This window comes from Candidozyma auris, chromosome 1 (assembly GCF_003013715.1).
Source record: "Candidozyma auris chromosome 1, complete sequence".
NCBI lineage: Eukaryota > Fungi > Ascomycota > Pichiomycetes > Serinales > Metschnikowiaceae > Candidozyma > Candidozyma auris.
The window spans coordinates 1,119,725-1,144,315 of record NC_072812.1 but is presented as its reverse complement, the minus strand read 5'-3'; the positions used below and the strand labels follow the sequence as shown (position 1 = coordinate 1,144,315).

Below are 24,591 nucleotides of genomic sequence, written 5' to 3'. Positions count from 1 at the left end.
ACAATGGCTGCGAAATTTATTATCGTACAGCTAATCTAGCTCGCTAAAGCCAAAGGTAGGGAAGTTCATTGGGAGATGTGGGTGGTTAAATGAGATGAAGAGGAAAAAAAAAAAAAAAGAGAATAACAAAATAAATAATTGGAAAAGCAGAATTAATTTGACTGACTTTTTCTGGAAGCATATGGGAATGAGTTCTCAGTGACACTACGAGGGTTGGAACGAGGCACACTTGTGGTTTGGGGTATGCATTGGAGGGAGACGGGCAATTCGAAAAGAGCCTGCTATCTGGGAAGCCGTTATTTAGATAAAAAGAGTCGAAGCTCAGAAGCTTAAAACGTCTAGCGGGAAAAAAAAAATTACATTGGTAGAGTATGTTTTGACACACTTGCCCGAAGTTTCTACTAGGCACCAGGCTTGCCCGTGGCCTGGGCAGGTAAAAGTTCTCTAGGCATTCACTTGAGGCAGCTCTATAGATGGTCCCGGAACCCCATAGTAGGTTAATTAAACTATAACATCATAGTCATTAAAGCAAGAACAAGTATATCTTATTCACTTCCCTTCACTCTACGGAAATCGAAGCCAATTGTCTAAGCTAGACCTGACCTTGGGCCTCGCAGATGATGGCTGCAAAATAGTTATAACATCAAGCTAAAGCCTTTGTTAACTCGAACATAAGCCCAGTGAAGACACATTAATCACTATTCTTTCCCCATCTAGCCCTCAACTTTGCACCTTTCTTAAATACATATCCCCCTGCTCTGTTCAGTTGTATTCTGTGACCGCTTCTTCCCATGGTCGCGGTTCAAATGCACGGACTCTCATTGCCCCAGAAAGAACCAACCAGGTCCAACTCTTTAAATTCATTTCATAGATTGCTTTGGCTATACAGAGTTTCAGCATCTCAATGTCACATTTTATTGTCAATTTCAAGTTTTTTAACTCACCAAATCAATCGCTCTCAATACCTTCACCAGGCCTCCCTGGGGCCTGTGTGTCCTGGGTCTGGCGCACCTTGCCCCAGCTCTGCCTGAAGTTCGCTCGGAGCCAGAGCTACGCGGGCGTGGTTTTTTTTATTTGTTTTCCCTCGCCCCAGCACTGGCCCCAGCGCGCTTCTCTGGCGCCGGCACTGCTCTGCTCTACCGCCAGTCGCAAAATCTCTGGCGCCAGCTTTCTCAGCTCGCCCTAATTTCTTTCCACCCTACTCCCGCACTGGCTTTGTTTACCACTGTTGAATCCACACTATGAGGTCAACAAAAAACGAGAAGCCACATAAGAGACCTCAGCCGCTGATAGCGAGCTTCTTCGGTGGCGGTCCCCCGAAACCAGCTAGAAAACCTATGATAACCACTCCAGAAAAAGTAGTGTTGAACAGGTGCAATTCAAGACTCTCTGTGGTTACTTCCTCCAAGAGCGCATTTGATGAGTTTGGCTCCTCAGACACATCGTTCGGTTCTCCTGAAGTGCAGAATTTTAAAAACCCAGTGCTTTCAAAATGGTCTAAATCTGCTTCAGAAAACGGTCTGCCTGAACGCTCCAGGCCAAAAACAAACATGAAGGAGGAACTGCTCGATGCGCTTGGGCTGAATGACAAGGAGAATGTGGTTCCCACGAACTATGTTGTGCTGAAAGAAGAGCAATTGATCGATATGCATGCTTCTACCATAAAAAAAGAAGCCATCGCTTCTCTAAGTCAGTTTCAGGTCAAAAAAGAAGCGTCTTCTGATACGCCTAACACTGAGGAAACAGTGACTCCGCTGATCAAGGAGCTAGAGGAATTGAACAGGGCGAACCCCAATCCCAAGAAGCAAGTGAAGATTGAAGAGCTGAAGGTCGTGAATAATGATTTCGTGACAGACCGAACGCTGGATACGAAGCATAATAAGGAGACCGTGGCTAAACCAAAACTTAGTCCCATAAAAAAAGTCTCCCTTAAACGTTCGGGCTCCAGCTCACTTGATTTTTTCAATACAACATTTAAGAAGCCAACTCGAAGACTACCGCCTTCTCAATCTATTGCAACACCTGCGTCACCCTCGAGGGTCACCAACAAGCAAGAGTTCAATGAGGCTCAGAGAGCGATCATCAATTATGTCGTTAACAAAGAGGAAAGTGTTTTTTTCACTGGCTCTGCTGGTACGGGAAAATCCTATGTTCTCCGATATTTGGTGCAACAATTGGTCAAGAAGCACGGTGGGCCCTCAGTAGGAGTCACTGCTTCCACCGGTATGGCTGCTATCAATATTGGAGGTGAAACCTTGCATAAATACTTACATATCGGCTTGGGAGTGCAATCTCCCGAGGCAATGGCCAAGAAACTTGAAAGGATTAGGGAAGTTAAAAATAAATGGGACAAGTTGAAGGTTCTTATCATCGACGAGATTCTGATGATCGACGGAAAGTTGTTTACCAACATCAGTGAGCTCGCAAGCATCATGAAAAAGAATAAAAAACCTTTTGGTGGAATCCAGCTTGTTTGCTCCGGAGATTTTTTTCAATTGCCTCCTGTTTCAAGGGACAATCGGGGCCACTTTTGTTTCCAAAGTCCAGTTTGGGCTAGCGTCATCAAGCGTACGATAACCCTCACAGAGATCTTTCGTCAAAAGGGTGACACTGAGCTAATTGACATGCTTAACGCGTTGCGTCAGGGGGAAATAAGTGACGACATTATGATGAAATTCAAACTGCTACTGCGAAGAATCAATTACAGTGATGGTATTGAGCCAACAGAGCTCTACCCGACGAGACAAGAAGTGAAGAGAGCCAATGAATCGAGATTGCACGAACTCCCTGGTCAGGTTTACAGCTTCTTCGCAATAGACTCACAGGTTCCACAGCTGATCAGATACCTATACGACTACCTCATGTGTGAAAAGGTATTGGAGTTGAAGGTTGGAGCTCAAGTCATGTGCTTGAAGAATAATATCATCCCTAAGGTCGTCAACGGATCCATCGGCACGGTAGTGGGCTTTGTCACAGATCCGGTCTGGACAAAGCTCAAACTTGTGTACGGCTATGTCAACTTTGAGAATGCGTCCTCGGAACTCTTGAGCCTAATTCAGCTTGTCTGTGGTATGGTCGGGAGACCCGAATATACTGACGAGCAGAGGGCCATATACGCCAGCTTGCCTTCAAACCTTAGGACAGACTTTGCTAAAGTCGCAGCAGAGGCCAAAAATGTTGACTCAAAGGCGGAGCGTCTACCCTTGGTGAAGTTTAGGACCTCTAATGGATACACAATTGATATTGTTCCGCGAGTGGAATTTACGGTTGAGCCAAAACCAATGCAGTTGAGAAAAGACGACAAAATGACGAGAATACAAATTCCCTTGACATTAGCGTGGGCCATGTCTATTCACAAATCACAGGGTCAATCCATAGACAGGCTCAGGATAGATCTAAGGCGGACCTTTGAGAAGGGCCAGGTTTACGTTGCTCTTTCAAGAGCGACTTGTAAAGAACATTTAGAGGTGTTTAATTTTGATCGTCGAAAAATTAGTGTTTCTGAAGAGGTGAAGAAATTCTACGACCTTTTGAAAAACAGACAGAAAGGGATATTGGAAGTTAATGCAGAGTTGATGTCCTAGGCAGGGTAGGAAACGAAGTCAAAAGTTCTCCACCCGCATCTCCACAAAACACAGCGATCAGAGTCGAGCGTGGACTTGTCTCACCACACCAAAATGCGGTATAGCTTGCATGAGATACTTAATGCCAAGAGCGATTGCAGCGTTTGAGCAATTACGAGGGATATACAATGTTTAATTTCCTCAGGAGGAGAACTGCTAGATCACAGATAAGGATTGTCCTTTGGTAATGCACCAAATCGTTTGAAAGTAGGGTCCTTCACATAAACTGATAGACAAGGCGCCAGGCCTGCGGAAAAACAGATAAGCTGCTTATATATTTCAAGAAGCATACACCCGTCGATGCAGTGAAGCAATCCAATTGCTCGAATGTCGATGAGGAGAAATTGCTCCAATTCGTATGTTGCAGGGAATTGCTGCTTCTTTGAAACTTTCACTAACGAATTAGTTGTCTGAACTGTAGAATCAGGAAGGTATGTTCTACTCTTTGATACCCCATACATGCCCATGCTAACTAGCAGATCAAATGTGATGGCGAGGCCATATGTGGCAATTGCCAGAAGCGTGGTCTCAAATGTGAACGTCCTGGCGATGACAAGCGCAGTGTTCGCTTGACTGGTACAGAGACACAGAGACTACGCAACTTGGTGACGCTGCTTCAGGAAACTCTTTCCAAAGTTCAGGCCATCGTATTTCAGGATAGACAAGCTCCAAATGAAGCTATACTTACTGAGCTCAAGCAAATCTTGCTGCCTCAGATCAAGAAAGAGGAGCCTTCTCCAGAGGTTCCGAAAAGGAAACTTCCCGTGTCTATCGGTGCTACCAGTGGAGGAAGCTATTCCATCTTCGGACCAACTTCTGCGTTTTACAATTTGGTCGAGATGAATCCGAACTCGGCGTCAGTGGACCCATTTGATAATATGCTCATGAACTCTTCCTCGCTCATTACATGTCTAGAGAACTTCTTTAAGTTTCAGTACCCAGACATTGCAACTTTTATACATAGAGAGAGCTTCCTCAACGACTTTTTCCATCCACTGACATTCAAGGGCTACTGTTCTGAGGAGCTCATATACGCAATCGCAGCATTGGGTGCAAAATGTGCTGATGATGATCATTTACGTCACTTAGCACCATCTTTCTTCGAAACTTCAAAAACAAAAATATTTTCCAAGAAGATAAGCGTCCCCCATGTTAACACATTGCAAGCTTTGCTATGCCTCTCGTTGTATGAACTCGGTGACGGCAACGCTTCCTCAAGCTGGATGCTATCTGGTATGGCGTTCAGAATGGGGTATGATTTGGGGTTTCAATTGAATCCTAGGGACTGGGCAATTGAACAGAGCTCGGATAAAACCCATCCAGATATAATGACAAATATGGACGTGATGGTACGGTCGCGTGTCTACTGGGGCTGTTTTGTCTATGATCATTTTGTCAGCCTACTCATGGGCCGGCCTATAACAGTACGAAAATCTGAAGCTACGATACCTTCTAGTGAGCACCTTCCAAACTCTACGGGGATTGAGAATTTCATATTCCAGCCCTCGAATGATCCACAAAGCGTGGCAAATCTTGATGCCTCGCAGTCTTTGATTTCCTTGTGCTCACTTAGTGAGTGTGTCGGCCTGGTTCTTAAGGAAATCTTTTCCAAGGACTCTGCTGGCGATGACATGTCATACCTTACCAAGCGCAAAATCCACGACTTTAATGAATACTTAGGCATATGGAGAAGCAAACTTCCAGTTGAAATGCGTTGGAGTAAGACTACGCTAAAGAGACAAAATTACAACCCCACTCACCTGAATTTTCGCTTATACTACTATATCTTAGTCTTATGTTTGAACAGACCATTTGTGAATGTCAAGACTGAGGATAGTCCATCACATTCATTGTGCATCAATGCAATGTCGGAATTGGCGACATGTCTTGACAAATTCAATCAGTCAGGCCTTCCACCGTCCATTCTTATAGTGTATCTGTCTATTTTGGGCATCAGTACAACATTGTTAAAGATCCACTCGTCGCCGTCATCGATGCTGGATCTGGACATCGATAATCTAAAAGTTTATTACACGACGATCTCCCGATCGTGTCAAAACTGGCAACTTGCTACTCGCTCACTCTTTTACTTAAAGAGTAAAATCGCAGAGATGGGTCTTAACGACCTCACAAAAATCATCGAATCTGCTGCAGAAGAGTACCAAGAGCAGCATTCCGATACCGACTGGGACCAGGTCTTTGGAGGTTTGAATGCCAACATGGACTGGGCCATGTCGGACAACGTATTTTCTAATTTCTTTGACTTTTTAAATACTGACGACGTCACCAGGGACGTCTCATGAATGTATCATTTATTGATGGCGATATTTCGCAACCGTGCCCAGTAGTTCGCAATCTCTCTACTGTGTAGTAAGAGAAACTTGAGTGCGAATCGTCTGCTCTACATTAACTAACGGTGAAATCCAGCTTTTGCCAGACAAATGTCTTTCAGCAGACCGAGTTCAATAGCAGGCAATTTAGGATATAATGGGTTTCCAGTGTCAATCAGCTATTTCGTAGCTGTTCCTGAAGTGCTGCTCATCGAAGATGCCAATGTCGCTGTACTCTTTAAGGCCCTCTCCAAGAAGAACTCCGTGACCCGAGAGAAGAACTTGGGCGATTTGGTGAAAACATTCAATGATTCATCTTTTACATTGACTGACAACACCATCATGTGCTGGATTCAGGCTTACCCCAAAGTGGCCATAGACAACTCGAAAACGGTGAGACTACTTGCTCATCAAGTCCAAGGTACACTATTGAGAAGAGTCGGTGGCCGTGAATTTGGTAAGTACTTGAAAAGCACAATTCCAATATGGCTACTGAGCTTGTATGACCAGGACACGCCCGTCAGCAAAGCTTCCTACAAGGAGCTTCTAGAGAGCTTTCAGAATGATAGCGAGCGAGTGAACACCAAATTATGGCTGGTTTTCAGTGAGCAGATCGTGAACTACATTTACGTTGTGGTTTGTGTGGAAACTCACGAGTCGCTATCTGACCTTCGATACACGAAGAATGAGGACTCGATCGCAAAGTATGATAGATCGCTCGCTGGCGCAATTTTCATGCTATGCAAGCTCATCAACCTAATTAATGAAGACTCAGGCTTCTCCCTTCAGGAGGATTCGCTCGCGTTAATCAATGAATTGTTGCGCCTGGAAAATCTTTGGGAGCATCTCGGTAGATGCTCCGATATCGAGACTATAAATTTGGGTCTCTTCAAGGCATATCTTGGACTTTTGAAATGCTCATTCGAACTCAAGGAAAATCACTCGCCATCTCGCTTCATATCCCAGCTAGATGATGTGAAGGGCCTCTATAAGCTAGTCAGCAAAAATTTTATAAAGAACATAAAACTCAACGTGAAGGAGAAGACTCAGTCCATTATATTTTCATCCGTCATCATACAATTTTGGGACACCTTAAATGTTCTTACAGCTTTCACGCAAATGTCGCCGTCAGAAAAAAAGAAAATCAGATTAAAGAAGAACTTTTGGGAGTCGGCAGGCTCCAAAGCACACTCTCGCCTCATTAACTACATTCGTTTGGGTCATTGCAATTCTGATCCCTTATTTTACAACGTTCTCACGGCATGTCTAAAAAATATTGCATCAATCGATTGCGATGAATCGGCCTGGAGCTTTGGAAATTCCAAAGACACAATCAAAGTTGTCGATTCTTTGTTATCTCAATTTAAAAAGCTTCCTACGTTTTCATTTAAGAGATCAGCATTAGAATGTATTTTTAATATTCTTGACATTCTAAATTGCGATTCGTCCGTACAGCTCCGCCAAAAGGCATTTATGGTGGTTATAGATGGTCTCTCTTCAAAAGTCTATCTGAAAGCGGACTCTAAAGCAAGAGAGAACTCTATCTCTTTGCTAGCGTCATTCAAAGGCGACTTGGACTTTGAATCTTTCAATAAGGAAATTTGCGCCTCTTTGGAATCTTCCGATAAAGTAACTCTTGCTGGTCATCAATTTGAACATCCTTTATCACTGGTAGCCCCTACTTATGTTGCAGTTCTCAGCGATGAGATGTCCGACGACTTGGCTGATCGAGTTCTTATCTCGATGCTGGACATATTTGAAGATCCGGGGCTCACGCGCTCGTTTGAGCTTTTGATACAATGTATTAAAAAGAGCTTCAGTCCGGAATTCAAAGAATGGACTCCCTTGCTTCCTTCCTTTTGTACATCAAATTTCATCGATCTCCCATTTGAGGTCCTCCGTATTCTACTTGATGAGAATGTGGGCTGGGTTGACCTTAACAAATTGATCGACGATGTATTCATCAAGGTCCTGAGTGATGCTAAAGAGGCGCTTCCGAAGCTTTTAGCTCTTCTCAACAAGGCCAAGAGTTTGGACGAGAAAAGCGTCCCCCATGTACGCGAGTATTTGGAGAAATTGTCAAGAACTGAGGTCTCATCAAGTGATTCCGGATTGCTCTTCAACTACATTGATGATCCGGCTATACTTCGCAATCTACTCGCATCGCCATCCGTTCACGAAAAACCCAATGACTTCTTGGAGTCAGTGGTCTCGACGAACACAAAATTAGACAATCTTGGCGAAGAATCCAGAGGTCACCTACGTCAAATAATCACCGCAGGATTGCAGACCTCAAATTCAAGAACCTTGTCTTCATTTTTGTCTCTTGTCAATGATGATGCTTTCGTGGCTAATATCTTGTCGGAGAACATTATTCTGGATGAATGGAATATCGATGAATTAGCATCAATATTTAAAGAGCATCCCGAGTACTTTCCCTTGAATGATGTCAACAATCTTGTACATCGATTGATTGAGTCCATCGATCTAAACTCCATCGCTATATCCAACCCGCTACATCAGAATGTGTACTTAGCCAGCCAATACAGCCTGTCCGAAGCATCCCTTCAGGGAAAGAAGGTGATAGTTAAATTAGCAATCATCTTGAGAGAAGTAATAGGCTCGACTCAATCGCCTTCTTCTGAGATCATAATTCTTGCACTTTTGACAAGTGAATATCTCCACGACTATTTATTTTTGAGAAATGAGACAGATCAAGTTCCTGACGCCTTGCTAATGAGAGCAAAATTGGATGATGTCCTTGCTCAACACTTGTTTGCAACGAAGGCATCCACTAATGGTCTTTTCAACGACTCGCCGAAGTCAACTGCTGAGCAGCGCATCATAGAAAGGCTCGTCGATAAGGGACCTTATTCTATTCACCAGTTATACTGCGCCCGTTATTTAACCAGAGTTCTCTCATCCACTTTCGATGGCATGTCACCCAATGAGTTTGAGGCACTAGATGTTAAAACTGCGAGGCTCGTGAATCAACCACTACTCTTGTCGGTCTATCTCACATCAGCGGCTAAGTTCATTGGTGTCTCTAAGACCTTCGACAGGATGAGAAACTACGTTTTTGCAGAAATCTTGGGTGTCAAATCATCTCAGGATATACTTGATTTGGGTAAAGTGTGGTTATCTTTAGCAACGAATTTTCTTGTTGTCGACACTGACGAATACCCTGACTACGAACTAATACCGCAACACAAATTAGGAATGCTCATTAGTCATTTAATGCAGTGGTTGGATTCAGATATTGCGTATTCCGATGAATTCTTGTCGGTAAGAAGCTTGCTAGCGGTCTTTTTCTCCCACTTGCTAATTCTTGATTCCAAATTCGTTCCTGATAAGACGTGGGATATTGCGTTTGACTTGGCTTTAAACAACTTGAGCTCTGCTCAAGTCGAGGTAAGGAATATTGGTATACGATTTTTCACAATCAAGCTTTGCACCACTTTATTCAAAAAGTCCAGCCTTCAAGACGCGTGGAAAGAGGCCAGAGAATCCGTGACCGAGGAATTAGTTGACCTTATTCTCAATGAAGATATTGAGAATTTCAATTCTTCCATAAATAACCAGCCTGTGCGTATGACAAATGAGCTGTTGCGAAGGCTCTTAAGCGTCGCAAGTATCTCCGATACCGTCATTTCAAATAATTCAGAAAAGTTTTTGAAGGTTTTACAAAGCTCTCACTTTGTGGACATGCAGAGACTCTCGGCTAATCTATTAGAAAAAGACGTCATCTCATCTCGGGACGACTTTGTTGTCGAATATCAACTTAACAAAGCCAATCTCAGCGACTCACAGGATAATTTGGTGCAAGCAAAGTTGCCTATGCAACTTGTAAAATACGTCGCGAGTTTCAATGAAGATCTAGAATTATTGTCTGAGAAAGGAGAGGAATGGAGAGCAACATCGTACTTGTGGAGCTGGCTATTAATATTTGCATATTTCAAGGGTTCTACATATGGTATCAGAACTGACTACATTTCTCAGCTTAAAGAGAGTCAGTGCATTGAGCATTTGTTGAACGTTATCTTTGATCATGTCGATCTCACGGACTCAAAGTTTTTGAGAACTTTGGTGGACGACAGCTTGGACAAGGTTCTGAGACTTGACTCTACGAGATACTCAATAGCGGAGTATTCGATCCTACAAGGTTGTCCTGGTGAGGACACACTTTATGAGATGAAGTTTGTTCTTGTTCATTTATACTTTAGGTGTCTTCAATATTTGGGATCATATTGCCAACAATGGTTCAGCGAACTTCGAGACCTTCAGTTGAAAAGACAAATTGAAAAATTTTCTATCAAGTTCGTTTCTCCGTTGATAATATCGAAGATGCTCAATGAAGTGGAGCAGGCTAAGTCGAAACTTACTCAAAAGGACGAAAATCTCACAATCAAGGTAAACAAGATCACCAATGAGATTCGTACAATTTATATCATCGATGAGCAGAAAATGGAGATGGTGGTCAAGATCCCTGAATCCTTCCCTCTCTCTAACGTAATGGTTCTGGGTCCATTGCGTTTGGGTGTGAAGGAAAATCAATGGAAAGCTTGGTTGTTGGCGTCGCAAAGGGTTGTCTCTCTCACTAATGGCTCAATCATCGACTGCATTGAGCTTTTCAACAGAAACGTCAGTCTACACTTTTCTGGTTTCGAGGAATGCGCAATTTGCTATTCTATTTTGCATCAAGATCATTCATTGCCCTCCAAGAACTGTCAAACATGTCTGAACAAATTTCACGCAGCGTGTCTTTATAAGTGGTTTAAAAGCTCAGGAAGCAGTACATGTCCATTGTGTCGTTCAGCATTCAATTTCCGGATCTCAAGAGCTTAGTACTAAAGTTACCGCTTACGAGGTTCTTGGGTTCTATTCACTGGCGGTTGTGGACCCCTACGTGGAACAGGAGAGGGGCCAGTTCTCGAACTTTGGCGTGCCCAAGGTGCTCCTGTTAATGATATAGTCGTTGACGTAGTCTTTTGTCCGGAGAATCCATTAATTAGCCCCGGTAAAGTGTCGTTTTCTTCCTGCTTCAGTTCTTGTATGTCTTTGACAGGAAGCATCTTCCTGCTTTCAGCGTCAACCCAAGGGTATAAACCTGCGCCAAACCAAAAGTGTTGCACAACTGGAAACTTACCCAAAACTTCAATCTCATACATTTTTAGCAAACCAGATAATACCTTGGACCATAGACTCACCGTCTTGTGAATATCATGTAGGATAGGAGAATGCTCGTTGAAAGGACCCAGCTTAATCTTAAATATGAATGCAATAGCATTCACATAAAAATTCGTCTCCTTAAAGTCCTCGATGGTTAGGGATGAAAGAACTTGCTGAACCGGCGGAATGTACTGCTTACTGGTACCATCAACATTGAACTGGGCTGCACCTATAATGTAAGCAAAATGAAAGTGATCGTCAAGACCCCAAACTCCATGAGACCCAGCAGGCTCTAGGCTGTAAACCAAGATCAAACGACGAGCCAAATCAAAGTACTTGGCGAATATGGTTAGAAGCTCAACAGCTTCAATGCTAGCAATGTCGAGTATCTTGAATTCGATAAGACCACCAATGAAGGCAACGAAAGAAAGCTCATGACCTGAACCATAATCGAGTCTGACAGACGACCCAAACGCGTTGAGTAAGTAGTACAGAAGTTCTTCCTGAAGTCCCTTGTCACTTGTAATTAATTGAAGATGTGAACCAGCACAAGCCTCAACCTTTTCTTGCCAATCTCTCCTTGCCAAGTTTCCAAATCTCCTGGGCCCTTGTAGAGGAGGGGTGTCATCAATCAAAGTATTAAAAGACTTGAGAATCCTTAGTACTGTGCGAGTGGACTCATTATAATGATTAAACTGATTGTCATCGTTGGTCGAGCTGTTACTTATTGTGGCGCTTCGAGTAACCAAGGATATATCAAATACATTCTTTGGCAAAGAAGTACCTTTGACTTTTTGCACGACAAGATTGATTATATTGTGTAGCCTTTCGTAGGCGATCGAGTTCTTGAAATTGTCTAAATCGGAGGCGTCATATATGCACTTTACCGGTGCAGAGAACTTGGGAGGCATAATTGGAAAACTTCACTTGTTGTAGGTTTTCCAAGTCTCGACTGCAGCGTTACAAAAGCTGATATGGGTTATATGCAGAAACAACAACAATATTTGCCCTCAGTGTTTTGTGCAGCACCGCTTCTAATCACTAGTTCCCTCAAGCTTAGAGGAAGGGATCCTTTTTCGTTGGTATTTTTTTTGCTTTCATCGGTGAAGTATCCGGGGAAAGATTCATGCGTGATTTCTTTGATGGACTCAGCTCTGGTGAACTGAGCCGCGACTCAACGGGTGCTTTTACAGCGGTGCCCTCGGCCAATTTGGGACCATCTGCAATGATGTTTTTCATTTTCATGTAGTTCTTCTCAATCTTGGCATCATTATCACTCCCACTGTCATCATCTGTGACAAAAAGTGACCGTGTTTCAACAAAGGGGTCCTTCCTCTGCTGGAAAAATGCTGTAACAGGAACTTGATTTGGATTGATTTCATATTTTTCACTTAAAGTCTGTTTCCTTGGTGATCTCTTTTTGTAGGGAGAAGACGTTGACTTCGTTTTAATTGGACTTTCATGTTCCACCGTGTCGTCATCAACGTTGATTACCTTGACCGATTGAGGTCTATTCTTTGTTGGTGATAGCTCTGGCCAAATTCGATCAAGAGTCGTCTTCTGCGGCGAGTATTTCTTTTTACTTGGAGATTTTCGTCGCTGCTCGATCAATTGTCTCCTTTCAAATTCCTTGACGACGTCAGGGGCTACCAAGCGTATAGAGTTCATGGTAACTAAAACTTCAATCAATTTATCTTCGTCATCATTGTCGACTTGTTGGATGAGAGCATCGGGATCCTGATTGTCTTGATCGTCACCTATTGCATCGCCATTGATGTCGCTCGGGGAAGCTGTATCGTGTATGCTATTCTTCGTCACCAAGTACACCTTGTCGTGTAGTCTAGTTCTCTGGAATTTCAAGACACCTAAATGTTCACCATCAACAATCCTTGATCTCGCAAGGATAATTTCCGACCTCACCTTCGAAGATTTAAGAAGTTTAAGTGCGAAGGACTTGAGATTGAACTTCCTCTCTCGTGGAAGAGCATACTCGTTCACCTTCAACGTGACTCCTCTGCCCTTTCCAACAAATATGAACTTTCCTTGCTTCACTATCAGTTCCCCAATATCTCCGGGATCACAAACGTAGTTGTATCTTTTGACAGTTTGAGTGGAGTCATTGGGAGTGAGTCCAGGCATATCATCATCAATTGCTTTAAGCTCTCCAAAACTTGTCGAAAACGGAGTGAACTTGAAGACTTTTCTGTTCACTAGAGGAAAAAAGTAAAGTAACGCATAGTAATCGTCCACCTTGACCTCACTCTTCATTGTGGTCAGACGACCAAACACATCCTTATGTTGTTCTCTCAAAAATGAGTCCAAGTATTTGTTGAATGCTCTCAAACTGTCAGCACGATCAAGCTCCAGTTTGAGTGACTTGTGATTCTGCAACGATAGAGCTTGCGCCTTCTCTTGATCAACAAAAGTCTCGACAAACATCTTGGAAAAGTCCGGAAGAGAACCAAAGTCCTGCGTTGATTTTCTAGGGAGACTAGATAGTAAGTTCGTGCCACACAAAGCTATTTCTTTGGCACGAGTAATTCCTATACCTTCAGCACCAGTAGAGTAGTCACCGCCTCGAAGAACTGCAAGTAATACCATCCTGTTCTTGTCTAAGCCTGTAACCTCTGTCACCTTATCCATGTACACGGGAGTCACATAATAGTCTGTGTTACTCAAGACGGGCTTACCCTCCTCATTCATATACTTAACACGATTGAAAAGACGAATCATCTTAGTAGCTCCGAAAACAAGTGTATCTGAGTCGTCCGAGATTACGTAGTCCACTACACCAAGCTTCTGTAGCCACGCACATTCGGCCTCAGCTTCTCCAGGTGCCTGAACAATATCCATGCAATTTCTCTGTAGAATTTTTTTTAGTCTCTCCACAAGCAGCAGCCCTTCGCTGTAATTGGAAGAGTGCACCCTATGAAAATGATGTAGGATCTCATCGTAGTTCACTGACCCAGGTATTTGGGGGATGTGGCCGTGCCGTAGCTTGCTGGGCTTGAATTTGCCATCAAACACAACGACAAACGAGACATTGTGCTGAACAAAATAGAATAGCTTCGCCATGAAGTTACGAATCACTCTTTCCTGAATCACTTGATCCTCTGGATTGGCATCTGGTAGCTGTGAGTAGAACATGAACATGTAAGCGTCGATGGCAAATCGGGGCGGTCTGCCATGATCATCTATAAATTTGGACAAGAATATGGGGAATGGCACCCTAGGATCGCATGCTGGACTCACGACAGGCCATAGATCAGCTATACCCATTGCATCCCTGGGGACAGAGCGAAAGTGAAGACGCGAAATGTATGCGATTAAGATACCTGTAGAGAGTAGGGTGACAAAGAGTAGCAGCCTATGAAGAGAAGAAGGAAGCGGCTATTCAGGTTTCTAGATAATTGATTTTGTAGCAGTACAATTTAGGGCTTTCTAATTTCGATTTATGGTTGTACGTCACATTTCTATGATAAGATGTAAGTAGCCAAATGGTTGCAAAATACGCGGACATTTAGCGCAGGGTCGATGAGAGTACATTGAGAGCTTAAGAAAGAAAAATATGTATAAAGTAAAAATAAATTAGCGTACTTAATCAATTAAATCATGAGATGATAAGTTTCGATGATCCAAAAATTGCATATCCTACAAAAACAGCTTGGTTTTCTTGAGGTGGTGAATGACTGCGTTTCAGGTCAGTAATGGCTGCGAATGCAGAGCTACGAAAGTAGTGAGCACGATGCATGTTCTTTATCTTTAGTGGTGTTTCAGTGTAGCAAAATAAAAAAAAAAAAGGAAAAAGTAGTGGAGGCTTTCTGACGTACATCATTGCTTTTAATTCTGAGAGAAAGAAGTGTGTACTTTATGCCTACCAAGTAGATTCTTGAGATCTTGCGAGGCAGGTCATAGCAGGAGATGTACTCAACATCAGCGAAGCAGAAAACCAATGAAAGACAAATGTCAATTTTGCTACCAGCCCTTAGCCCCTTTCTCTTCTCTTTATTCTTCTTTTTAAAGATTTTTGAACATTGACATTGTAATCTCTTTGTAACTCCAATTGAGCCACTTCAATGCCCAGATACCCTCTCGTGCAGTATGCCCCAGCTTATTCAAGCACAGGTGTTTTCGAGGTAAAAGTAGTCATTGGAAACTCCACACAAAATCACCACATCTCCTTATGATTCCCCAAAATGCTTTGGGCCAGCTTGTATGCGGCGGGTTCCAAGGAACAACCGTCACATCCCAAGCATACCAGCTCATAGTGAAATACAAAGTATCTACAATGATACTTCTGAGGAAGAATGCTCAGCTGGTGGAACAGATGTCCAAGCTCATTCGGGACTTGCAATACATTGCTTACAAAGACGCTGGCTATAAATATCCTTTGCTATTTTCTGTAGATATGGAGGGAGGCATGCTCAATTCATTGTTCGACTCGCAGAATTTGACTCAGTTTCCTGGTGCTATGGCATTGGCTGCAACTGGCGACACTCAATTAGCATATGAAGTGTCGAAAGCATTGGCAACAGAGCTACGTCACATCGGGTTCACAATCATTTTGGGACCCGTGCTTGATGTCATCACAAAGCTATCGCATCAACTAGTGCTGGTGCGCTCTTTCGGAACAACTACCGAGGAGGTGACAAAATATGGCAAAGCGGTTGCAAGGGGCCTCAAAGACGGTGGTCTTATTACTGTCGGTAAACACTTTCCGGGCATTGGAAACGCATCTGTGGACTCTCTACTTGAGGTCCCAATGATGACAGACTCATTGGATCAAATCAGAGGATTCAATTCGGTGCCTTTCGCCCAACTTATCAATGAAGGACTTATAGATGGAATCTCTGCTGCTGGCTGTGGAGTTCCAACTATATCGCCTGACGAGACTCATGCTTGCCTACTGCCTATCCTCATCAATCAACTACTTCGACAGGAAATCGGTTTCAAAGGATTTGTCATCAGTGAATGCTTGGAGATGGACGCTTTATATCATTCTATTGGGCTAGGTCAAGGTGTCATGTTGGCAATGATAGCGGGTTGTGATTTGGTCATGGTCTGTCACGATTTCGAGCTTCAAATAGAAGCAATCGAGTCCATTTCCACAGCCCTCAAAAATGGCACGGTTGAAGAGCATATAATCTCGGCCTCGTTGGCCCGTATTGAGAACGTGCAAAAGCGTCTCCCTCAATGGCAGGATATTTTTCCCGACGGCAACGCCTTTGAACCTACATTATTTGGTCTCGCCTATCCGGAAGCCTGGAAGCAGCACAAGAGTCTTTCAGAAACAGCGTATAGGCGCTCAATAACTCTTATTAGAGATTATGAGGGTGTCTTGCCGTTAACGCAGTTCCTTGATGACAAGGAAAATAACAATATTTTAATTTTATCACCTCTTTTGAATCCAATTTATCCACAACTGGAAGGTACTGCTAAAACGAATTTATACCCTGGAGAAGCTGTGTTTCAAAAGTTTGGAGAAGAGCTTGCAAACAGCTCAGAAGTTGAGAACACTCATGTACTTCACACCACCTACACAGCTAATGGTCTTACCAACCTTCATGAATCACTCATAGAGAACTCAAAAGCTGTGATAGTGTTTACATCTGAGGCTTCTAGGAACATGTATCAAATAGGGATTGTGAAATACATCTCTATACTATGTGGTGCATCCCCGCTGTCACTTTCGCTGCTGTCAGGTCGGGCTCACTTGTCGAAACCGCTAATAATCGTGGCCACGCTGTCACCTTATGACTTTTATTACAATAAAAGTATTGGATCAGCGTACCTTTGTTGTTATGATTACACTGAAAATGTTCTCAAGGAGCTTGTTGGCGCTCTAGTGGGATCCTATACACCGCAGGGATGCATACCTGGTGAGAAAAAGTTTGTTGTTGATAGAAGCAAAAGAAGGAAGATCTCACTAAGTCCTGGCAAACTGCCTGATAAGACTCGAAGATCTCAACCCCCCAAACGAAAATGGCTCGTGGATGATTTCGATTGCCATAGAGACTGGAGGGGGCTTTTAAAACTTTTTAAGAGCAATCAGACAAACTTCAGCGAATCTTCATTTCGACTTCTAGTCTCATTCTTACACACGTATGCAAGCACACAACGACATTTTGTGATCAGAAACTCGAGCTTGAATATCATATACGGAGTCATAATCACTTGGGTACAAGATTTGGGTTCTAAGGCGAATCCCGATGAAGAAAAAGTAGGCTCAATCGTGTATTTGTTGGTGGATAAGACAAAACGTATGCAACTGATTGGCAAGAATCTTCATCTTCGTGCAATGCGCTATCTACTTAAGGAGAAAAATTGTTCAACAGTCAGCTTAGGCTGCCTGTTCCCCTTGGCAGTATTCTTGGAGCAAGGCTTTGAGGATCGTAACCTGTCGTTTCTTCACAACGTTGGTTGGGATGTAACAGAGGCATCGAAGCTGTGGCCAGCCCACATTGTGGTACTCAAGGAGCTTGCATCTTGGTCGGTTCCACAGAAAATTTTCCGTGAATTGATGATCGTTGGTGTGCGTTTTGATATTTGTCTGCAAATGGACAAATTAGAAGCATTGGTAGGCCGGACGACGCAAAATAACGAGATACTTCTGCCCGAGTCGTCATCCAGCTCTAATACTCCCGATGAAAGTCCATCAGTGACTGACATACAAACTCATAATAGGTGGATTCGAGAATTGTACCGCGAGGCAATGAGTCACTATGATAACAATTCTGCTCTTGAAGCTAAAATCATCATCGCACTTGAACCCAGCAACCAGAATGTTATTGGGAGCATTATACTCTTCACCAACAAAAGCAATCTCGCCAAATACTATCCTTTCATCGAGGAGGCTTGCCTCGGGACCGGCAGCTACAAGAAGGAGGCATTGGTTGGGGGAATCGTAGGGCCAGTGATCGACCCTAGTTATTCCAACCTCACTGAGATTTTCAAGTTTGGTTTGATATGCTCAGCGGTGACGTACTTGAAATCCAACTACTGTGACATCAACTCTTCGAATGGGATGAGCTCATGCATGATGGTGGAGGTCATGGACGGTAAATCCTTCAATGGTATTAAAGCAATTGGGTTTGAGCCATGGAAGATGTATCACAAATACTACGATAGGCATCGTGGCGAAGAGGTGAACCTAGGGGATGCTACCTGAGGAGAATTTTGATTAAAATAATAATAAAAAAAAAAAATTGCCCCACCAAGACCCCTCCACATCATCTCCTCGAGCCGTTTTACGGAGGGGCAGGGATGTAAAAGCCCACGTCAAGGGAGCTTTGTGATAAAGACTGAATGAAGCATAGCCGTTGAGAATCCGTTCGGACGGATCGACGGATCTCAGCGACCGCGAGACACACCCGAGGCAATCAACGCGACTCAAAGTACACAAAACTACCATGATCATAGTGAGAGATAGTGGCGCGCTCCGTGAATCTCAGAGAGCTCGACGGAAGGTTGCGGGTGGTGGCTATGGTTTATTGAAATTGTCCTTTTCTAATCTCCAAACACTTGTCGTGTGCGCATAGGCCTCCAGTTATCTAAGGTGTCTTAAATTGGACTGTGGGGCCGAGGCGCGACAGTGCAGAGAATGCACTTGACTTACATTAACGAAAGAAAGGAGAAAAAAAAAGAATAAAAGAAGCCAGTGAGGAGATGGGAACATTGGCTGAAAGCGATCACATCATGGCGTTTCAACGGACACTGAGGCGACCGGATCAGCGATTGCGTGACTTAAGCTTGCCTGAGATGGGGACTCGCCTGGCAGTGGTAGACTTAGCCGCTTCGGCGTGGACTTGGAAAAAAAAAGTGTATATCTTGCTACCCCAACCCAAGTTAAGCGGGATGGCCCGAGACAACACTCAGCAGCAAGGTTGCGACTCGTCCCATGCCTGCAACATCTACCCATTCCCGATTACGAATTCTGTGATCTGGTTATCACGACCATCATGTAACTATAATGACGATTCAATCGAAAGTGATGCTACCTCTACTTCAGTTTGTCTCTCTCCTTTCTCTTGACCTTTGTCTCCTATAACACTGGCTAGCCAGAAAGCCCCGGGGCTACACGGGACGTTGGGGAGGAAAAGCGCCTATATACAGGGGATCTCCGCCGTTCCGGCGCAGCTTTCTGGCCCGTTGGGTTTCCCGTGACCTCCCGATGAGAATTCTCGCATCACCCGAGTTTTTCCTGCAAGCCCAAGTGCTCTTTTTCTCAAAGTACCCCATATTTCATTGCCCGCGCATGCTTTCCCCATACAAAATTTCTCCATTGTCCCGGGCACACTAGGTTATATGCAGTGCTCTACCCCAGCATGTGGATCCGCAGTCCCGGGCACACTCTTTCTAGCTGGTTCACACAGTGAAACCATGCAATTCGTGTTCTGGCAGCCTTGTGCTGTTTGCAATATATAAAGAGTGGAATTCCCCCACATTGGGAACCTTTTTTTTTGCTCTTTGACTTTGTCACTCACTTTTTCACATTCATCATGGTTCCACCTACCGCAGTTGAATCTTCCTTAAACTTCCAAGATCACCCTTCGATCAAGTCGACTGAGGACCCTTTGGTTCAGAAATTGTCTCTCAAAGACGACGTTACCATTAGACACAACGCTCCTCCACCAACTTTGTACGAGGACGGTCTTTTGGAGAAGGGTACGACTATCTCTTCTACCGGTGCCTTGATGGCCTACTCCGGTAAGAAGACTGGTAGATCGCCAAAGGACAAAAGAATTGTCGAGGAGGAAACCTCTTCCCAGCACATCTGGTGGGGTCCTGTCAACAAGCAGGTTGACGAGTTGACCTGGAAGATCTCCAGATCGAGAGCTTTGGACTACTTGAGAACTAGAGAGAAGTTGTTTGTTGTTGATGCCTTTGCCGGCTGGGACCCTCGCTACAGAATCAAGGTTAGAATTATTTGTGCTAGGGCCTACCACGCTTTGTTCATGACCAACATGTTGATTAGACCAACTGAGGAGGAGCTCAAAAACTTTGGTGAACCAGACTTTACCATCTACAACGCTGGTCAGTTCCCTGCCAACACTTACACCAAGGGTATGACTTCTTCCACCTCTGTCGAGATCAACTTCAAGGATATGGAGATGGTTATCTTGGGTACCGAGTACGCTGGTGAGATGAAGAAGGGTATCTTCACTGTCATGTTCTACTTGATGCCTATCAAGCACAAGGTCTTGACTTTGCACTCTTCTGCCAACCAGGGTATTGAGAAGGGTGATGTCACCTTGTTCTTCGGTTTGTCCGGTACTGGTAAGACCACCTTGTCTGCTGACCCTAACAGAAAATTGATTGGTGATGATGAGCACTGCTGGTCTGACAACGGTGTGTTCAACATCGAGGGTGGCTGTTACGCCAAGTGTTTGGACTTGAGCCAGGAGAAGGAGCCCGAGATTTTCAATTCGATCAAGTTTGGCTCTATCTTGGAGAACGTTGTGTACGACCCTGAGACCAAGGTTGTCGACTACTCTGACTCTACCATCACCGAGAACACGAGATGTGCATACCCAATCGACTACATTCCATCTGCCAAGATCCCATGCTTGGCTGACACTCACCCAACCAACATCATCTTGTTGACATGTGATGCCAGCGGTGTGTTGCCACCAGTGTCCAAGTTGACCAACTCCCAAGTGATGTACCACTTTATTTCCGGTTACACCTCCAAGATGGCTGGTACTGAGGAGGGTGTCACGGAGCCACAGGCCACTTTCTCTGCTTGTTTCGGTCAACCATTCTTGGTGTTGCACCCAATGAAGTACGCTCAGCAGTTATCTGACAAGATCTCCAAGCACAATGCCAACGCTTGGTTGCTCAATACTGGTTGGGCTGGTGCCTCTGCCGCTAGAGGTGGCAAGAGATGTCCATTGAAGTACACCAGAGCCATTTTGGATGCCATCCACAACGGTTCTTTGAGCAAGGTCGAGTACGAGGAGTTCCCTGTGTTCAACTTGCATGTTCCAAAGACCTGTCCAGGTGTTCCATCTGAGCTTCTCAATCCTATCAACGCATGGTCCGAGGGTGAGGCTTCTTTCAAGAAGGAGATCAGCTCTTTGGCTGGTAAGTTTGTTGAGAACTTCAAGAAATACGCTGACCAGGCCACCCCAGAGGTCCAGGCCGCTGGTCCAACCGTCTAAATTAGGGTTTCGCATAAATAGTGCATCAAATCATACATTGGGACTAAAGTGTAGACATAACAATGATGGTAGCTGAAAAGGCCAAAATGAAACTACGCTATTAAGGGCTTTTCGAGAAACCTTCATGATGGTTTTCTTAATACATGTCAGAGACATTAAGAAAAGACAATTTGGAGGGTACAGAGAAGGGTGCTCATAACGTTGATTTAAAGAGGAATAATTTTGCCTGTAAATTTCGCAGCCAAAAGTACGTTCGCATCAACAGCCCAAAGGCAATGGACGGCATACGGCATCTCTTGTGTTTGTGATCACAAGCGAAGAATGGAGTCAGAGTCCCAAAGTTTAGGAGATAAGTAGCAAATGACATCAACAAATGATCACCCCATTATAGTGAACATGAAATGGAGCCGGTGCCTGGAGTGCACACAAGGCGAGGTAGCAGTAGCACCTTAGATTTCTTGTGAGGGGCTCCATGAGACAATCGCTGCATGGAACCCATGTGATATCATCTAGAAAGCACAAGACAGAGACGAGTACACAAAATACGAGGAAGAGAACAACTGAGCCAGTATAAACCCGTCAGCAAATAAAACAGTCAATAAGCAATTACAAGTTCTACAATTCCTCTATTGCAAATGGCCATTGCGCCGTCTGACATCTTTTCGCAGCCAATTGCAACAAGGCCAATCACAAACATAAATCAACACAGGTCACGCGTGCACCAAACTATTTTGTCACACCCAATTCGCCGTTGACAATCCTATTGCAATTGCTCGAGACCGGACTTTCCACTGCCTGTGTGGGAATCTCCGAAGGGACTCATCGTCAACTCTCCGGCCAAAGCCATTCTCGAGACGGTCCCCCCTCGTCGAGCATTGTTGCGGGGCAGAGATACAAAACAGTAAAATCCGACCTCTCTCGACCCGACTAACAAACATTCATATGAAAGTGAGGTTCCATCGGTAAAAACTCTTTAGGCCTTCGGTTGTTGTGTTTTGTTCCGTTTTTTACTCTATCTGTGTAGCACATTTTCTTAATTTTTCTTTTCTCAATTTTTTTTTTTTTTTTTTTTCGCAGCCAAAGTTCACATGCCCAAGACCTTCACAGCCGCTGGAGTTAGGAAATAACTGCGTCGCTTCAAGCGACCCTAAACCGTGCGCCGTCCAGTAGCGAAAGGCGGGCAGCAGGCAGCGTTCGGTCCAAGACGGCACCATTTGTTGCCGGAGAAACTCCGAAGTGTAAACCGTTTTTCGGCCCGTTGGTGCAAACGAAAAATAAACCTGCTACGATATTTTTGAATTTAGTTCTTGAAGGCCGGGAGTCAAAAAACCAAAACTCCGAAAAGATCACGGCTCAGGCCATCCTGAGCGAACGTTTGTTGTATATTGTTCAAGGTCCATTCGCATGAGGCAGTAGGCAAGTATCTTCACTCTCGCTTTGTTCCCCTCGCAGCTACACAGTGTTACCTCCAGGCCCCTTTCGCACGTCTCTAATCTCCACCCACATACATATAAAGGCAAAGACGTCCTCCACAATCGCATCTTCGTAATAGCTGCTACTACAGAACACAACTAAAAAGTCAGCTCGGTAACTACTAATTACTACTACTTTTTACCTCAATTATGCTGTTGGTTGCTGATTATTCCGGCAAGGTTCTCGAGTTACCCTGGTGGGCGTTGCTTCTACTTGCGCTCGTCGCCTACAGAGCCTTCAACACTCTTACCTACTATGTCGCCTACAAAAAGTCTGGTGCCACACTTGCCCCCGCAGTGTCAGATGGGTGGTATGGTTTTAAGCTTATGAGGGTAGTTGTGGAAAAACAAAAGAAGGGGGAGATGCCTGACTACTTGTACTCTCGATTCATTGAAACCGGCAAAGATACCGTTAGGTTGGTCATGGCCGGCACCCCGGTGGTGTCGACGAGAGACCCAGAAAACATCAAGGCGCTCTTGGGCACCCAGTTCAACGATTTCATCTTGGGGCTCCGTCACAAGCAGTTCCAAATCTTGCTTGGTGATGGTATCTTCACCTTGGATGGCGCTGGCTGGAAACACTCAAGAGCCATGTTGCGTCCACAGTTTGCCAGAGAGCAGGTGGGCCACGTCCGCTCCTTGGAGCCACACGTCCAGGCGCTTGCGAGACTCATACGCAGAACAAACGGGCAGGAGTTTGATATCCAGCCGTTGTTCTTCAAGTTGACCATCGATTCGGGAACGGAGTTTTTGTTTGGCGAGTCGTGTGAGTCGTTGAGCGAGGACGAACCGGGTTTCGCCAACAGCGGGCCTGCGGTGAAACGTGAGTTCCCCAAGGCGTTCAACACTTCCCAGTCGTACTTGTTCTTGAGAGCTGGTTTCCAAAAACTCTACTGGATCGTCAACAACTCTGACTTTAGGAAAAACAACAAGATTGTGCACGAGTTTGCTGACTATTACGTCAACAAGGCCTTGAACTCGACCCCTGAGGAGGTGGAGAAGTTCTCTAATCAAGGCTACGTCTTCTTGTATGAATTGTCCAAGCAGACCAGAGACCCCAAGGTGTTGAGAGACCAGTGCTTGAACATTTTGTTGGCTGCTCGTGACACTACCGCTGGCTTGTTGTCTTTTATGTTTTTTGAGCTTGCAAGAAATCCTCATGTATTTGCTAGATTGCGTGAAGAGATTATTCAGGCCTTTGGTGAGGGTGACGATGCCGATTTGTCCGCCATTACCTTTGAGTCTTTGAAGAAGCTCGAGTACTTGAAGTGGGTCATCAACGAGACTCTCAGATTGTACCCATCTGTTCCACAGAACTTCCGTGTGGCCACCAAGGACACCACCCTCCCAAGAGGTGGTGGTCCTAACAGAGACCAGCCTATCTTTGTCAGAAAGGGACAGACAGTTACTTACACGATTTACGCTACTCACAGATCTGAGGAGATCTACGGCAAGGACGTGTTGACCTACAGACCCGAGAGATGGGGCGAGCTTGCCATGAAGAAGGTCGGATGGGGATTCCTTCCTTTCAATGGTGGCCCCAGAATTTGTTTAGGTCAACAGTTTGCATTGACGGAAGCGTCTTACGTCACAGTTAGACTCTTGCAAATGTTCAAGAATATTCAGTCGTTTGATGACTGTGACACCCCAAAGAAGGCTACCCATTTGACCATGTCGTTGTTCGACGGCGCTCACATCGGCTTGTCATAGATCAATTATATTTATTATGATTCTGAAGATATTAATCTGTAGTATATTGTAAATTCAAAGAAAGCCTCGAGGAAGTTCATTAGATAATATGTTGCACCCAGACGAAGTGTACTGCACACAAGGCGCG

General features: G+C 44.4%; 8 protein-coding genes across 8 annotated transcripts; 6 read left to right on the top strand and 2 right to left on the bottom strand. All coding sequences in view use genetic code 12, as the record gives it.

Moving 5' to 3' along the window:
• Positions 1-1,241: 1,241 nt before the first annotated feature.
• On the top strand, positions 1,242-3,584 carry CJI96_0000518 (uncharacterized protein; the record flags this gene model as incomplete). Its single annotated transcript, XM_029034743.2, has 1 exon — positions 1,242-3,584. The coding sequence occupies one exon, from the start codon at positions 1,242-1,244 to the stop codon at positions 3,582-3,584; it is 2,343 nt and encodes a 780-aa protein (XP_028889985.1).
• A 366-nt stretch (positions 3,585-3,950) lies between these two features.
• On the top strand, positions 3,951-5,926 carry ZCF38 (Zcf38p; the record flags this gene model as incomplete). Its single annotated transcript, XM_029034742.2, has 3 exons — positions 3,951-3,979; positions 4,030-4,054; positions 4,103-5,926. The coding sequence occupies 3 exons, from the start codon at positions 3,951-3,953 to the stop codon at positions 5,924-5,926; spliced, it is 1,878 nt and encodes a 625-aa protein (XP_028889984.2).
• Positions 5,927-6,064: 138 nt separating this feature from the next.
• On the top strand, positions 6,065-10,798 carry CJI96_0000516 (ubiquitin-protein ligase RKR1; the record flags this gene model as incomplete). Its single annotated transcript, XM_029034741.2, has 1 exon — positions 6,065-10,798. The coding sequence occupies one exon, from the start codon at positions 6,065-6,067 to the stop codon at positions 10,796-10,798; it is 4,734 nt and encodes a 1,577-aa protein (XP_028889983.2).
• An 8-nt stretch (positions 10,799-10,806) lies between these two features.
• Positions 10,807-12,033, bottom strand: RRD1 (peptidylprolyl isomerase RRD1; the record flags this gene model as incomplete). Its single annotated transcript, XM_029034740.2, has 1 exon — positions 10,807-12,033. One exon carries the CDS (start codon positions 12,031-12,033, stop codon positions 10,807-10,809), a length of 1,227 nt encoding a protein of 408 aa, XP_028889982.2.
• A 145-nt stretch (positions 12,034-12,178) lies between these two features.
• On the bottom strand, positions 12,179-14,401 carry CJI96_0000514 (crossover junction endodeoxyribonuclease; the record flags this gene model as incomplete). Its single annotated transcript, XM_029034739.2, has 1 exon — positions 12,179-14,401. One exon carries the CDS (start codon positions 14,399-14,401, stop codon positions 12,179-12,181), a length of 2,223 nt encoding a protein of 740 aa, XP_028889981.2.
• A 904-nt stretch (positions 14,402-15,305) lies between these two features.
• NGS1 (Ngs1p) lies at positions 15,306-18,290 on the top strand (the record flags this gene model as incomplete). Its single annotated transcript, XM_029034738.2, has 1 exon — positions 15,306-18,290. One exon carries the CDS (start codon positions 15,306-15,308, stop codon positions 18,288-18,290), a length of 2,985 nt encoding a protein of 994 aa, XP_028889980.2.
• A 1,330-nt stretch (positions 18,291-19,620) lies between these two features.
• PCK1 (phosphoenolpyruvate carboxykinase PCK1) lies at positions 19,621-21,282 on the top strand (the record flags this gene model as incomplete). Its single annotated transcript, XM_029034737.2, has 1 exon — positions 19,621-21,282. The coding sequence occupies one exon, from the start codon at positions 19,621-19,623 to the stop codon at positions 21,280-21,282; it is 1,662 nt and encodes a 553-aa protein (XP_028889979.1).
• A 1,622-nt stretch (positions 21,283-22,904) lies between these two features.
• On the top strand, positions 22,905-24,464 carry ALK2 (Alk2p; the record flags this gene model as incomplete). The annotated part of the gene is made up of 1 exon (XM_029034736.2): positions 22,905-24,464. The coding sequence occupies one exon, from the start codon at positions 22,905-22,907 to the stop codon at positions 24,462-24,464; it is 1,560 nt and encodes a 519-aa protein (XP_028889978.2).
• Positions 24,465-24,591: the final 127 nt, after the last annotated feature.